Genomic DNA, 14,524 nt, shown 5'->3' on the forward strand with positions numbered 1-14,524 from the left:
CTGGGAACCAATAAACCTGCACCTGCACTTTCGTCCCCAATTCTTGTCTCAGCTGCCTTGCCTGAGGTGATCGCTGGAGAGGAACCTGGAGGTCAGAGCTGGAAAGGTTCAAGGTTTTCAGAAATCCGCCTTTTCCGTGGGTGAGCTGAGCTGAGTCCAAGCTGTAGACTTTCTGAGCAGTGGATGACAGATGCCTGGGAGGGGCAGGGAAGTACCCATGGATGCAGTCACCTTTCTGATGCTACAGGGGAAGTTAGTGAGGACTGATTTCATCTAATGCCCTTGCTTTACAAAAAGGAAACTGAGGCTCACGGATACAGAGACCCAGAGCCTTTCCATCGGCAACAGCAATCTGTCGACTGTGTGTATGTGTGTATGTGTACTGTACACATGTGTGGGTGAGTGTAGAGGCCAGAGGTCAACCTCAGGGAGCTCTCTACATTGCACTCTTCCAACCCCATGTGTGTACATGTGTGTGAGGGTGTGTGTGTACACATGTGGGGGTATGTGAACACATGTGTGAGGGCATGTGTGCGAGGATATATATGTGTATACATGCATGTGTGAAGGTGTATATGTACAGGTGTGTGAGGGTGTATGTGTGAGTGTGTGTATGAGTGAGTGTGTGTGTGTGTGTATACACGTGTGTGAGGACACGAACAGGCCTGAGGTTGGTGTCAGGAATCACCCACCTTTTCACTTTCATATTATTCTTTGAGGAAGGGTCCCTCAGTCAGATTCAGAGTTACTTCCTGTGGCTAATCTTGGTAGCCCACTAACCCTGGGGATTCCAGCTCTGCTTTCTAAGGCAAACAAGCCACCACACCCATGGGGCATTTACCATTTCTGTGAATTCTGGGGTTCTGCACAGTGCTTTAAGCCATGAGCCAGCATTGTTTTTGCCTGCCTGGGTGCTACCAGATCCTGTGGGACTTGAGCTACAAACAGTTGTGAGCCAGCGTGTGGGTCTTCTGGAAGAGCAGCCAATGCTCTTAACCGCTGAGCCATCTCTCCAGCCCTCCAGTCCTTCTTGAGAGTGGGAGTGGGGTCCTGTTCTTTTTCAGGCTGGAAACTTTTGCTTCTTACTTACTGTAATGGAAGAGTTTGAGACAGTCCTGGCTGTCCTGGAACTAGCTCTTGTAGACTGAGCTGGCCTGGAACTCACAGAGATCCACCTCCCTCTGCCTCCCAAGTGCTGGAATTAAAGGCATGCACCACCACAGCTTGGCTACTGACATTGTTTTTAATTGATACATAGTTATTGTGTACATTTCAGAGTACAATGTGCCAGGATCCAGTCCACGTACTAGCATATTGGTTGCCTCAGACCGAGAACGTGGAGCGCATGTGTTGGGAGCATTCAAAGTCCCCTTAGTTGCTGTTGTGAAATATGCAATGAATCGTTGCCAGTCATTGTTACTCTCCTATGCTATGGATCTACAGGAGGCAATGCTCCCACGCATCTGAACCCATTAACCCCAAGCGACAGACATTTCTCCTTCAAACATCTCAGGAACACCGGGAGCGTGAGTTCTTAGTATAGACATAAGAGGGGGTTCCAGCTTAAGAGAAGCTGGGGGAGTCTTTACCCCCAGAGTAAGTACAGTTGCTTGGGGTCTTTAGGAACCTCTCCAAAGCCACAAGACTGCCGCTCTGCTCCAGCTGTGTACAGAGGCGGAGGCAGGAAAGCTAGAGGGACAAAGCTGGTTTTGTATCATGTTACGTTGGGTTTTTTTGTTTTGTTTGGTTTATTTGTTTTTTTGAGATAGGGTCTCGTGGAGTCCAGCTGGCCTCTAACTCCCTCTGTTAAAGGATGACCTTTAACTCCAGATGGTCCTACTTCCCCACCCAAGTACTGTGATTACAAGTGTGTATCACTGGGCTTATTTGTTTTCATGTTTTATTACATTTTAATTTCTCTGCGCGTGTGCATGTGTGTGGGTGGTCACCTGCTGCGGTGCGTATCCGTGGAGGTCAGAGGACAAGTTGCAGAGTCAGTTCTCTCCCTCCACCTTATAGGTCCTAGGTTTGGAACCCAGATCCCCCTGAGCCGTTACCCACTGAGCTACCTCGCCAGCATCAGTCTTTAGTTTTGTGTGTGTGTGAGAGAGTTCGAGATTGAAATGGAGATGTCACAGCCAGCAGGAAGGGAGAGCCATACCTGGATTAGGCTGGGAGTGGTGGCATTTGGAGGAAGAGAACAGTGACACTCAGAGCACTGGAGACATCAGAGGAGAAATACCTGGCTGTCATCACCGTGAGGTCCACAGGTCTTTGAGGCTGAGGGTGGGGGGTGATGGGGCAGTGAGACGGCGGCGAGGGGAGGGAGAGGAAAAGAAGAGGACCAGAGAAGACCCTAAAGACTGCCTCCCCTCCTGCCTTCTAATCCCATCTTCAGCCTTGGGTCTCTTCTACCCCAACTTCAGGTTTGATGTAACGCAGAAAGATCATCCCAGGAGGCTGCTTTAGAGCTAGGTCAGCTAGGTAGGGTGTGGAAAAGAGGCGACCTAGACCCGGAAAGAAGAGGGTCCCATTCGTAGCTCAGACACCACAGGCAAGAACATCGTGAAGCCAGCAAGTTCTTGGTGCGAGGCTGAGAACAAAGCACCCCAAAACACCTTGGGAGCTGCCCCCACTCAGACCCTGCCCCCGACGTCCGCCCCGCCTCCTGCCACGCCCTCCCGCGCAGTCGCCTCTCCATTGGCTGCCCGTCTTGTGCCCGAGCCCCCGGCGGAGTAATTAACGAGAGATTAATGAGATTCCCAAAGTCAACAGAAAAATCGATGGGCTTTGGAGCCCAAGCGGCGGCTGCGCAGTCTCCCGGGGGGGGGGGGGAGCGTGTGGGGGGAGGAAAGGGCGTCGAGGCATCTGTCCCAAGGCTCCTGGGGCCTCACCTGGACAGAAGATACGCGCTGCAATTTAGGCGTTGGGGAGCCCGCGAGGATGGCTTCGCAGACCTCAGGTAGGGCTCCCCAGCTCGAGCTGGGATCCCCGAGTGCTCGGGAATAGTTGACTAAACCTTCCCTGGAACCCCATCCTCACATTCACTGCTCCAAAGTGGGGTTCATGAGCCGGGAGCTACAAGGACTGTAAAGAACGGGGAGAGTGAGTGAGGGGGGGGGGGAGACCCGAGACTGTCTCGTCTGTATCATGCACCCCAACCCTGGCTCTGTGCCCATCTTCTCTCTACTTCACTTTCGGGTTCAAGGGTCCTCGCAGCCCAAAGAGGGTGCCCGGACCTGAAAGAATCCAGAAACCTGGATGGATGGTTGGTGTTGGGGCTGCCTAGACCTCTCTCTCCCCGGCTCGGCTCGGAACGAAATCCCGAAGCTTCCGTGCCTGTGCTCCTCAGCCTCCCACGGAACTGGCCCTGCACTATTGGCTTCGTGGCCCCGACGGTTCGTCTTCTTTCGTCGCTCGCCTCTGAATGCCATCCATAAACCAGTTTGGTGTCTAGGACCTCCCTTGGAATGGCGTCGTGCCTAGAGGCGTGCCGAGGATGGCTGAGTTCTAGTTGGTTCCAAGCGCATTAGTTCTAACTTTTTTCCTGGACCCCTTGATGTTCATCCTAATACCTTGCGTGGCTGTGAACTATTCTTGCCCCTTTGATAACCGCTGGTGGAGCACTGAACCACGGGCGTGGGAGCAGGGGGAAACCTTAAAATTCCAACCCTTTGAAAAAAAGAGGACCTGGAACTGTGTTCTCCAGGGTCTCCACACACCCCCACTCCAAGGCCTGGAGTCTAAGCGGGAAAACTCCAACCTTTCAGTCCCTCTGGGATCTGTAGGGAAGTTCACAAACATCTATTAGGCGCGGTTTGTCGTCGTGTCTCTCCATGCATCGAATTACTAAATTCGGACAAAACTCCTGAGGGGAGTATCATGTATTCGTTCCTTCGCTTATTCATTCAAGAATGTATTGCGCTGGGGATGTAGCTCAGTGGTACCACACCAGCCCAGCATGCAGGAGGCTCTGGAGAGGGAGGCTGTGAGCTAGATGGCCATGCAAGCAAGTGGGCCAGATTTATTGAGTACCGGGCTTTCCTGTTCCGTAGTTGCTCGGTCATTTCACGGATGAACAAGGACACTGACTACAGAAACTAAGTAGCTTGGCCAAGATCACAGAGATGCTAAATACCATCTGGGCTCTCCATCAGTAGGGAGTGGGGACGATGAGGTGGAGCCACCAGAGCTGGCAGAAAAGGAGCAGGGAGGTGTCCTGGGAGCCTCACCTTGCTCAACCTGGGTAGGGAAGGTAGAAAGATAAGCATCTGGACCGCCTCCTCTGCTGCACCAGGATGGAAAGGGTTAAGGGGCAGGGCTCTGCCCGCAGCTTTGGAGCTAAAATCCCGCCCCTAGGAAACAATGGGGTCCAGGGTGGTCCGGCTGGCTTTTAGGACTGTGCTAGATTTGAAGAGGTAAGTGGAACAGGACCCCTTCTCTGCCCTGGAGGAGTCCCAGATCTTGAGGGAACCAGTCCTGAATGGTGCACATTCACACCCACGCTCAGCAGAGGAGTGGCCCAACAAAGTAGCCACATGTCTGCTTGGGCAGAGGGAAGGTTTCCCATGAAGAGGTGGGTGAGGGGCATTGGTGGGAGTTGACAGGCAAGAGAAAAAGTGCCCCCAGAAGAGGGAGCCAAGAGACCACATGGAAAACACGGAGTCCTCTATTTGGGTCTGAATAGATTTGAGGAGCCTGGGGTGTGGCCAGGGGCTTGACAGGAAGGAGGTAGAATTGTTCCCAAGGATGACAGGATGGGCTGGAGGAGTAGTGAAACTTGTTTACAAAGTCTTGAAAGGGGTTCAAAGTTTAGTACTTCACTGTCCAACAAAGAACATTGGAAGTTATCAGTCCTCAGTATTGCTCAGGGTGTATGTGGGAAAACAGGGCCCCAGAGGAGCTGTGGTGAGGGCCACTGAGGCAAGGGCTTCCTAGGAGGGTCTTGACAGAGGGACAGGCAGAGCAAAGTTCCCTAATAAAGATAGAGCATGCTGGGCAAAGCAATGAGCAAGGGATGCTGGGAGTGGCAAGAAGGGGCCCTCACCCAGCCTGAATGAGTCCTGAAGGATCAACTGGAGTCCCCAAAGAGGAAGAAGGTGGGGATCATAGACAAAGATCGGGAAAGAGGGAGGTGAGCAAGAGCAGACGGGCATTCTGGGAACTATAGCAGGATGCTGCAGCCCACTGGGAGAGCAGTGGGGGCTGGGGAGGTACTTGAAGGCAGGAGCAGGAAGCAGCAGCAGCAGCCGCTCTTCCTTGAGCTCTGTGTACATCAGGTCCTCATTAGCACACACTATCTCATTTCACTCAGTAAGGCCCCATAAGCCTTGGACTTTATACTGAGGGCTACTGGCTGTCTTTGCAGGACTCTCAGCAAGAGACAGGCACCATTAGCAGGAAGGCTAGTTCAGGAGAGAACAGATGGGCTCCAGACTAAGGTAGTGGTTAATCTAAATAGTCAGGGATGTGCAGGTATGTCTATTCCTAGCACGTGAGAGGCAGAGGCAGGAAAAATGGTAGCTTGAGCTACAGAGCCAGACTATAAAGAAAGCAAGCTAACAAGAGAGAAACCAAGAAGGAGAGAAGGAGATGAAGGACGGGAGGAAGATGCAGGCAGGCAGTGTGAGAGCTGGGACGGACGTGGTTGGGATCTGATGGCATGCATGGTCTGGACAAAAGCAAAGAAAAGTCAGCTCATGTGGCCCAGAAAGCCCCTGGAATTATGAACATTAGAAGCAGGAGATGGGTCAGCACCAACTCAGAGCCCTGAGGCCAGGATGCCTGGAGGCAGGAGCTCTCAGAGGCCGTCCAGGCCGTGGAACAGGGGAGCACACAGAAGCTGTAGAACTATGCCTTCTCAGATGTAACTCAGTTCCACTGGGGAGGAGCAGGGCCTTAAGTGACCTCAAGGGATAGCACTGCAGCTGTTGAGTGGCCCAAGGTTGGGCCCTAGCAAGTGGTGACAGTGGGTGGCCTGAGAGAAAACTTCAGATGAGCAAGGAAATAGCAAGAGACTTTCAGGGGAAGAGTGGGGTCCAGGCAGTGCCCTCTTGCTATGCAACACATTCACAGGACAGCCAAGAGTAGACTGGGAACAGACAGAATTTGGGGTAGTTAAAGTCAAGGGCATGGCATGCATGTTGATCCTTACCCATCCCATACACACGGCAGCTTGGCGAATCACAGTTTTGCCTTCATGAAATTTAAAGATACATTTTAGTTATAGTGATAATTTTTTTGTTTTTGTATTTTAAGAAAGGGTTTCACTGTGTATCCCTGGATATCCTGGGGCTCGGTAGGCCATGCTGGCCTCAAACTCACAGAGATCAACCTGCCTTTGCCTCCTGAGTGCTGGGATTAAAGGTGTGCGCCACCACTGCCTGACCACTTTTTTTCTTATTTATTTATGAGCATGGGGGTTCTTAGGAGCTAGAGGGGACTCTCTCTCTTCCAGCTCCTTCATCCTTCCTGCAGGAGACACTCTATTGTGAACCCAGTGGGTGGCATCTAGACCTTGCCTGCATCTCCAGATACTACACTGAACCCCTAATAGAGTATTATTCCAGACCACTACGTTCCTTCCCACCAAGCCAAAACTCAACCTCGGGACCCTTCTCAACACAACCCTGTAGGCAATCACACCCCACCATCAGGGAGCCAGCCCCTGCCTTCTTGATTTCATGAGTGGAATTTCTCTATAAACAAGCAGGCTCACACTGACTTTTGCTGAGGAAAAAATCCAGCTCTGAAAAAAATACTCAACAAAAGGACAGCACTCGAGTAACCCTTAGTGACTGGACGAAGGTATTATCACACTTTAAGACGAAGCATTGAGTTAAGAAGTGAGGTGGCCCAGTCATGGGTGGGGAGGGAAAGACAGCTCTCGATCTTTATACTCATGTACAGCATGGAGGACTTCTGTATATATACCTTGGTCTGTCTCAACCTTGAGTCCCACAAGGGATACGGGGCAGCTCCAGTTTCCCAGCTAGAAGGGCTTCATAGTATGCTCTTACGGCACAGACGTTAGGAGCTGGGGTGGGCTCCAACACAGGTCTTCTTGTGCGCTGATCCTCTCTCTCTCTCTCTCTCTCTCTCTCTCTCTCTCTCTCTCTCTCTCTCTCTCTCTCTCTCTCTCTTTCTCTCCAGGCCCTGCCCAGGTCACACCCGTGTCATCTTTAGAAGCAGAGACCACCGAAGCAGCATCTACCTATGACCAAGCAGACATGCCGACCAGTCACACAGGGCTCCCATGCCCTCCAAAGCAGAAGTCCTGGCTAGCACGGCATTTCTCCCTGCTCTTGAGGAGAGACCGACAGGCCCAGAAGGCCGGGCAGCTCTTCTCGGGGCTCCTGGCCCTCAATGTGGTATTTCTGGGTGGGGCATTCATCTGTAGCATGATCTTCAACAACGTGGCTGTCACTCTGGGTGACGTGTGGATCCTGTTGGCCGCGCTGAAGGTCCTCTCCCTGTCGTGGCTCCTCTACTACGTAGTGGGCACCACACGGAAGCCCCACGCAGTGCTGTACCGTGACCCTCATGCAGGACCCATTTGGGTGAGGGGTAAGCGCTTGGTGCTAGGAGGGTGGGGAGGGCTGGGGAAGAAGAACCTGCTCGGGAGCAGATGCCTGTGCCCACCGCCCGCCCATCCTCTCCTGCCAGGCTCCCTGGTGCTCTTCGGCAGCTGCACTATCTGCCTGAATGCATTCCGCATGGGCTACGATGTGAGTCACATTCACTGCAAGTCAGAAGTGGAGCTCATATTTCCGGTCATTGAGATCATCTTCATGAGTGTCCAGGTGACGGGTCTCCCACACCCCATACCTCCAGGGACACACAGACCACTCAACCTGCCCTAAAACCAGCACAGAGGCAACGTCTCCACGCTCCAGGGTGTAGACATACACCAGTCACAGTTCACCTCTGTGCACCCACACCCACGCAGCACCCCTCTGCACGTGTGTGCCTCCACACATACCTGTCGACACCTACAAACACCTTCGTCTAGATGCGCCTGCATGTTCTTATACCCAGCTCCCAGATACCCCAGCTTCTTTTCACAGCTGAGCGAGCCACAGTCCCGGGATGCTTACCACTGGCCCAGTACTGCACAAAAAAAGGAAATGGCAGAGCCAGGATTCCAACCTAGGCTTCCTTATGGAAGCTGCCTTCCCTCCATTGCACACACACACACACACACACACACACACACACAGCTGACGTGCTCACCTATGTACCACCACACCATATACACACACACAACTGACATGCTCACCCTGTGTACCATCACACCACACACACACATACACACACACAACTGAGGTGCTCACCCTATGTACCACCATACCAGACCACACACACACTACACACAGACGCAACTGAGGTCACTAGCACCTGGGCTCAAGACCCCTGTCTCTTCCAGACGTGGGTGCTGTGGAGACGCTGCAAAGACTGTGTTCAGGTGCAGACCAACCTCACCAGGTGAGACATCTTCCCAGCTGAGTCTTCTGGGGCGCTCTGTTTCCACCACTCTCCAGCTTCCCGAGACAGGAGGGACCTGAAGCTGCAGGTTAGCATAGGCTACATTCCAAGTGACCCCTAAGGGCTCCTAAAATCCTACCACCTCTGTGATCTGCTTCTGAGACTGAGCTGTCACCCCAGCAGCAGAGAACGGTGAGCATGGGGCTCTGGGAGCTATCCAGGCTGTGTAAGCCGCGTTTGTGAGCAGAATGTGGCCCTTCCTCCAGGTGTGGCCTCATGCTGACCCTGGCCACGAACCTGCTGCTGTGGGTGCTGGCTGTGACCAATGACTCCATGCACCGTGAGATCGAGGCCGAGCTCGACGCCCTCATGGAAAAATTCTCAGGTACAAGGGGACCAGAACTTCCACTCATCACATTCATGTGGGTGCATGCACACACACACACACACACACATGTCAACTAGGGAGGCAACACAGTTATGAAGTTGGGAGCACACTCAAGGCCAGGTTAAACAGAAGTGTGGGCTGTAGAGATAGCTCAGTCTATAAATTGTTTCTCACAAGTAGAGCGGCCTGTGTTTGTTCCCTGGGAGCTCATGTGTAAAAATCTAGGCATAGCCAGGCACTGTGGCACAGTCCTTTAGTCCCCATAGTATTTGGGAGGTAGAGGCAGACAGATCTTTGTGAGTTCAAGGTCTATGTAGTGAGTTCCAAACTAGCTAGGGCTACACAGTGAGAACCTATCTAAAAAGAAAAAAGAGAAAAGAAAAGAGACCATGCAGACAGATCAGATCAGTCCCTAGGGCTCACTGGCCAGCCATTCTAGAACTGACAGCTAATGAGATACTGCCAAAAAAAAAAAAAAAAAAAAAAAAAAGCAGATCCTTCCTAAGGGACTACATCCTCTTGAGTGTCTTCTGGTTTGTATGTGCATGTGCACATATTTACATGCACACACACAGTTCATTGTGTCAATGCACACACCATACACACACACACACACACACACACACACACACACACACACGCTTCTTTGTGTCCATGGTCCCCTTCATGCTCCATCAGGGACTGGCACTTGGTGTCCTAATCACTGCGGTCACATTGCCGGCAGCAAACCAGCCACTGAACCTGGCTGAGTGGATCACTGAGAAGCCTTTCAGGCCTGCACCCACCCATGCCATTTGCATTTTCTTTGTAAGAGACTAAAACTCCTCTTTGGGGCTGAAAGGAATGCTGTCCTGATGCAATCTTAATATCTAAACACACCAGGAGGGAAAGGAGACTTGTGGTTAGACAGCTCTCTCTAAATCATCCGGTCTGGCTAATCCTGAGTGTGGATAGTCCACCCTTTGAAGCAACATCCCATAAATCCACTTGGGAGCGTGCAGTCTGTGGGATTCAGCCACACCTATGTGTCCGCCCCACCCACAGGCGGCATCATGGCCTGTGTGCACCAGCTCTCACGCATTCACACACCCAGCGCGTGAATCATGGCATGTCTGTATGTTGTGGCCTTCCCTTACGTTCTGTTTGCACTTTGCACAAAAAGTGCAAAGAGGAAGCTTGGGTCCAGTGACGTCATGGATGTATGTTTGTATGTCTGCGGCTATGGGTTGGAACAGAGCCTCATTCAGGCAGGGCAAGCGCTCTACCACTGAGCCACACCCAGAGCTTCAATTCATTATTATTGGGCAATTTCTGGAGCTCAGTGGCCAGTCAGTTTAGCCAAAACACCAGGTTCAATGAGAGACCCTGTCTCAGAACATTAGATGGAGAAGCAACTAAGGAAGACAAATCAACATCAAGCCTACACACACACACACACACACACACACACACACACACCAAATATACAACATAATGATTACGTTTTTCTGAGGCAGGTTAGCCAAGGCTAACCCAAATTCCTGATCCTTCTGCCTCAGTTTCCCAAGTGCTGGAATTACAGGTGTGAGCTACTATTCCAAGTTTAAGTTCTTGTTTTTGTTTGTTTATTGTTTTTGCAGTATAGGGATTCAAAATATACTGGCAAGAGCTCAACTACAAAGCCACATTCCTAATCTTTGATTTTCTGAAACAGAGGGTTAACTCTGTAGCCCAGGCTGGCCTCAAACTTGAGATCCTTCGGCCTTGGTCTCCCAAGCTCTGGAATTGCAGGGGTGTGTCACCACACCTGGCACTTCGGTTAACACTCTATTTTTTTTAAATAATTTATGTTGTTGTGTGTGACTCTTTGTGTGTGAGAGTCTGTGCACAAGAGTGTGGCTGTCCACAGAGGCAGCAGGGTATCAGATCCCGAGGAACCTGAGTTATGGTGGTCGTGGGTGCTGAGAACCGAACCTGGATCCTGCAGGGACAGCCCACTGAGTGATCTCTGAAGAAGTAAAGATTCTTTTTTGAAATGACCTTGAGGTTTTCCAGTTGCTTCCCAGTGGTGGCATTTGGCTCCTTCCCCCTCCTCTGCTTTTCCTTGATGTGCAGCCCAAAGTCTGACTTGGTTTCAGCTCAAGCGTTTTGGCACCCATGAGCGCAGTGAGACCATGCATTCACCCAGGGGCATTGACTTCTAGTTACTCCAGTGTGTCATGCTGAGGCCGGTCACCGCATTCAGGTGTGGCAGCCCGGTTTCTTATTGCAGATAATGGGTTTGCTCTGCCAACAGAGCAACATGTGGAGGTGATGCTTGGAGTCAGGGAGAGCATGCCTGAAATGCTTTGTGAAAGTTTGGACCTGGAGTCTCGAATCCCTTTGTAAAACAGTGATCATTTTGTGATTTCCAATCTCTATGCTCCAGCCTCAGATGTTTCCACACCTGTAAAACAAACATCTGGCTGGGTGCCGTCCGAATCCAGTGTGCTCCAGGAGGCAGGTGAGAGTGATCGTTGGCACTAGGGTTTCCAGTGCAGGGCCTGCCTGAGATGCTGTCTCCTCCTGCCCTACCCCCTCTCAGGTAACGAGACGAACACTTGCATGTGTCTCAACGCCACGGTGTGCGAGGTCTTCCGGAAGGGCTACCTGATGCTCTACCCATTCAGCACGGAGTACTGCCTCATCTGCTGTGCGGTACTCTTCGTCATGTGGAAGAATGTGGGCCGCCGCCTGGCAGCCCACTCAGGCGCCCATCCCAACAGACCACCCTTCCGCCTGCACGGGGTCATCTTTGGGCCCCTGCTGGGCCTTTTGGCGCTGGTGGCTGGTGTGTGCGTCTTCGTGCTCTTCCAGATCGAGGCAAGCGGCCCCGAAATAGGCCGCCAGTACTTCACCCTCTACTATGCATACTACGTGGTCATACTGCCTACCATGAGCCTGGCGTGCCTGGCAGGCACAGCCATTCATGGGCTGGAGGAGCGAGAACTGGACACACTCAAGAACCCCACCCGCAGCCTGGATGTGGTGCTGCTGATGGGCGCCGCTCTGGGCCAGATGGGCATCGCCTACTTCTCCATCGTGGCTATCGTGGCCACCCGGCCACACGAGCTGCTCAACCAGCTCATCCTGGCCTACTCCCTGCTGCTTATCCTGCAACACATCACCCAGAACCTCTTCATCATTGAGGGCCTGCACCGCCGCCCGCTCTGGGAGCCCGTGCTCCCGGACGCGGATGAGACGGGGAAGCAGGATGCTGAGCTGCCCCGCAGAGGCTCCCTGCGGGAGCTGGGCCAGGATCTACGGAGAGCCTCAAGGGCCTACATTCACTCCTACAGCCACCTCAATTGGAAACGAAGGGTGCTCAAGGAAATCTCGCTCTTCCTCATCCTCTGCAACATCACGGTGAGTACCTGGGCAGAAACTCCTGGGGCGTGGGGGTGGTCACTGTCTCTAGCGCGCTTGATGCTGCCTGAGAGCCAGGAATATCTCCAGCAGCTCCCTGCAAGCTGCCTGGCGTGAATTCATGTGCTCAGCACACAGCAAAGCCCTCTTTACAAATGTGCGCGACTCTGACCCCCAGAAGCTTTCGGTCTTGATGGGGGAGGTGCCAGGGGGCCTGTTAGAAAATGACCACTGAACTCTTCATATGTTGAATTCGGCTAGAAGAGCAGACCCTAGTGGAGTCAGAGGTCGGCACTGGTCTCTTAGCATCTGCTGGCTGCTAAGTAGCCAGCCCAAAGGTCCATACGCTCTCTCCACACCTCCTCTAGTCATCAACACACCTCCAAATGACAGGCAATGTTGCTGTCCATCCCCCTCCCCTTTGGACAAACCGGAGCGTATGTTGTCTGTTCAGTCCTGGCTCTCACCGCCTGTAACCGGCAGATATGGGACAGCTCAGGGTTGTTTAGCTTGAAACACACCCCAGATGTGAAGCAGCTGGGCTAGGCCGAGAAGAAGTGATAAATTGACTTTAAACTGTGTCATGGGTTCAGTGACGGAAGCCCAAGAGCCAACGCCAGTACTTCACCCTCTACTTCCATACTTCTGGAAGGTGGACAAGTTTGATCTGGGCTTTGGCAAACGGGTAAAATTCTCACAGGAGAACAGGAGGGATGCAGGTGGCCGTAACTAGCAGAAGTAGTAAAACCTGCACTTGGGGCTTAGGGCACAAACAGTCCAACCTGGCAGTATAGATTGCTGGCTGAGAGGTCCTGCCAAATGCTATGTATAAGGAACCCTCTGGGGCTCTACCAGGCCTCAAGCAAGCCAACCAACATGGCCATGACTTTCCGTGTCGGGGGTAAGAAAGACATCAGGGCTGGGGACCTTGCTCTGAAAACCCCAGGATGAATGCTGGACCAACTGCAGGGTCCAGGTCAGCCTCACATGAGCTGAGCTTCTTAAGGTTGGGGAGAGCCCCTCCCTCACCCAGCAGCCTCCTCTCTCTCCCCAGCTGTGGATGATGCCTGCGTTTGGCATACACCCTGAGTTTGAGAACGGGCTGGAAAAGGATTTTTACGGCTACAGGACCTGGTTCACCATTGTCAACTTCGGCCTGCCTCTGGGGGTCTTCTACCGCATGCATTCTGTTGGGGGGCTGGTGGAAGTCTACTTGGGGGCCTGAGTGCCCAGCCAAATCAGCCACAGCAGAGGCCCCGGAGTACCAAGGCAGAAGAGGAAGCGTGGCCTCTCTGGGCAGACACATCACATGAAGGGGTGCGGACACCTGCCAGAGTTCCCAAAGTGATCTTTCCTCAGCCTGACTGAGAGGGGAGGTACCACCTGGAGCTCAAAACCAAGGGCAGGGCTTGGAAGTGGAGCCTGACCACAGCCTCTTCGCAACAGCCCATGTGGTTACGGATGTATGCAGGTGACAGGTGACAGGATGTATGCAGGGTCAGTGTGGAATCATGGTGTCTAGCGGCTGGTCCTGTGGAAGGGGCTCCTGGACATCCTGGAAGCTCAGAACTCCTACTGGGAGCTGAGAACCCAGCACTCCGAGCTTGGCAGACAGCCCCGCCCCTCTCCCCCATCTTCTAACGAGCTCCTTAATTAGCTGCCGGGCAGGGCTCAACAGCTCTTTCCTGCTTCCATAAACCCTGTTTGCTTGATCGATTCCATTCAGCCTCTGCGGCATTTGTTCCTGGAGACAGACCTGCCACTCCAGGTGTGGCCAATAGAATGGTCCTCTCAAGCAAGACGGTCCCGTTCCTCAGCCAGGAGCAGTCGACACCAGGTACTCTCTGTCTGATCCACGGACAGAGGCAGGAAGAGATGAGTCTAGGCTTGCAGAGCCCCGACCTCCACCCTTGGCCTGCACTGTTTTGGAACAGTCTCCAGGACATTTCTGCAACTTGCTCACTATGGATGGTCACTGTGGCCTCTGCTTGCCCAGTGCCCAGGCCTGGTGCCCTGAGCCACTGGTGGCCAGGAAGAAGGTGAGCAAATCGGCAACACAAGCACCCCATCTATTTCTCTGAGCCCAGAACAAATATGTCCAGGGCGAGGCCCAAAGCGTGTGGCCCTAGCCCTGCAGCCAAAGCTCTGCCCTTTCTGAAACGCCCCTGCTCCCATGAAGCCACACACTGTTAAGTCACACACTGTCAAACCAGGCCCCAGGCTCCTCAACACTTGTTCTGACTACCTGAGGTCATGCAAAGAACTTAG

At 52.8% G+C, this 14,524-nt stretch overlaps 1 protein-coding gene across 1 annotated transcript; it reads left to right on the forward strand.

Moving 5' to 3' along the window:
- Positions 1–2,943: 2,943 nt before the first annotated feature.
- Otop3 (otopetrin 3) lies at positions 2,944–13,814 on the forward strand. The gene is made up of 7 exons (XM_050140433.1): positions 2,944–2,962; positions 7,153–7,566; positions 7,666–7,802; positions 8,426–8,484; positions 8,751–8,869; positions 11,436–12,256; positions 13,311–13,814. Exons 1-7 carry the CDS (start codon positions 2,944–2,946, stop codon positions 13,479–13,481), a joined length of 1,740 nt encoding a protein of 579 aa, XP_049996390.1. The 3' UTR covers positions 13,482–13,814.
- Positions 13,815–14,524: the final 710 nt, after the last annotated feature.

The sequence above is a fragment of the Alexandromys fortis genome, unplaced genomic scaffold (assembly GCF_014885135.2).
Source record: "Alexandromys fortis isolate MF-2015 unplaced genomic scaffold, M_Fortis_MF-2015_v1.1 scaffold_39, whole genome shotgun sequence".
In the NCBI taxonomy this organism is placed as follows: domain Eukaryota; kingdom Metazoa; phylum Chordata; class Mammalia; order Rodentia; family Cricetidae; genus Alexandromys; species Alexandromys fortis.

What these genes read in the sequence shown, in the direction of transcription:
- Otop3 (XM_050140433.1), top strand. An exon ending in CCTCATGGAAAAATTCTCAG is followed by an intron (nt 8,870 to 11,435) that starts GTACAAGGGGAC and finishes ACCCCCTCTCAG; the next exon opens with GTAACGAGACGAACACTTGC. An exon ending in TCATCCTCTGCAACATCACG is followed by an intron (nt 12,257 to 13,310) that starts GTGAGTACCTGG and finishes CTCTCTCCCCAG; the next exon opens with CTGTGGATGATGCCTGCGTT.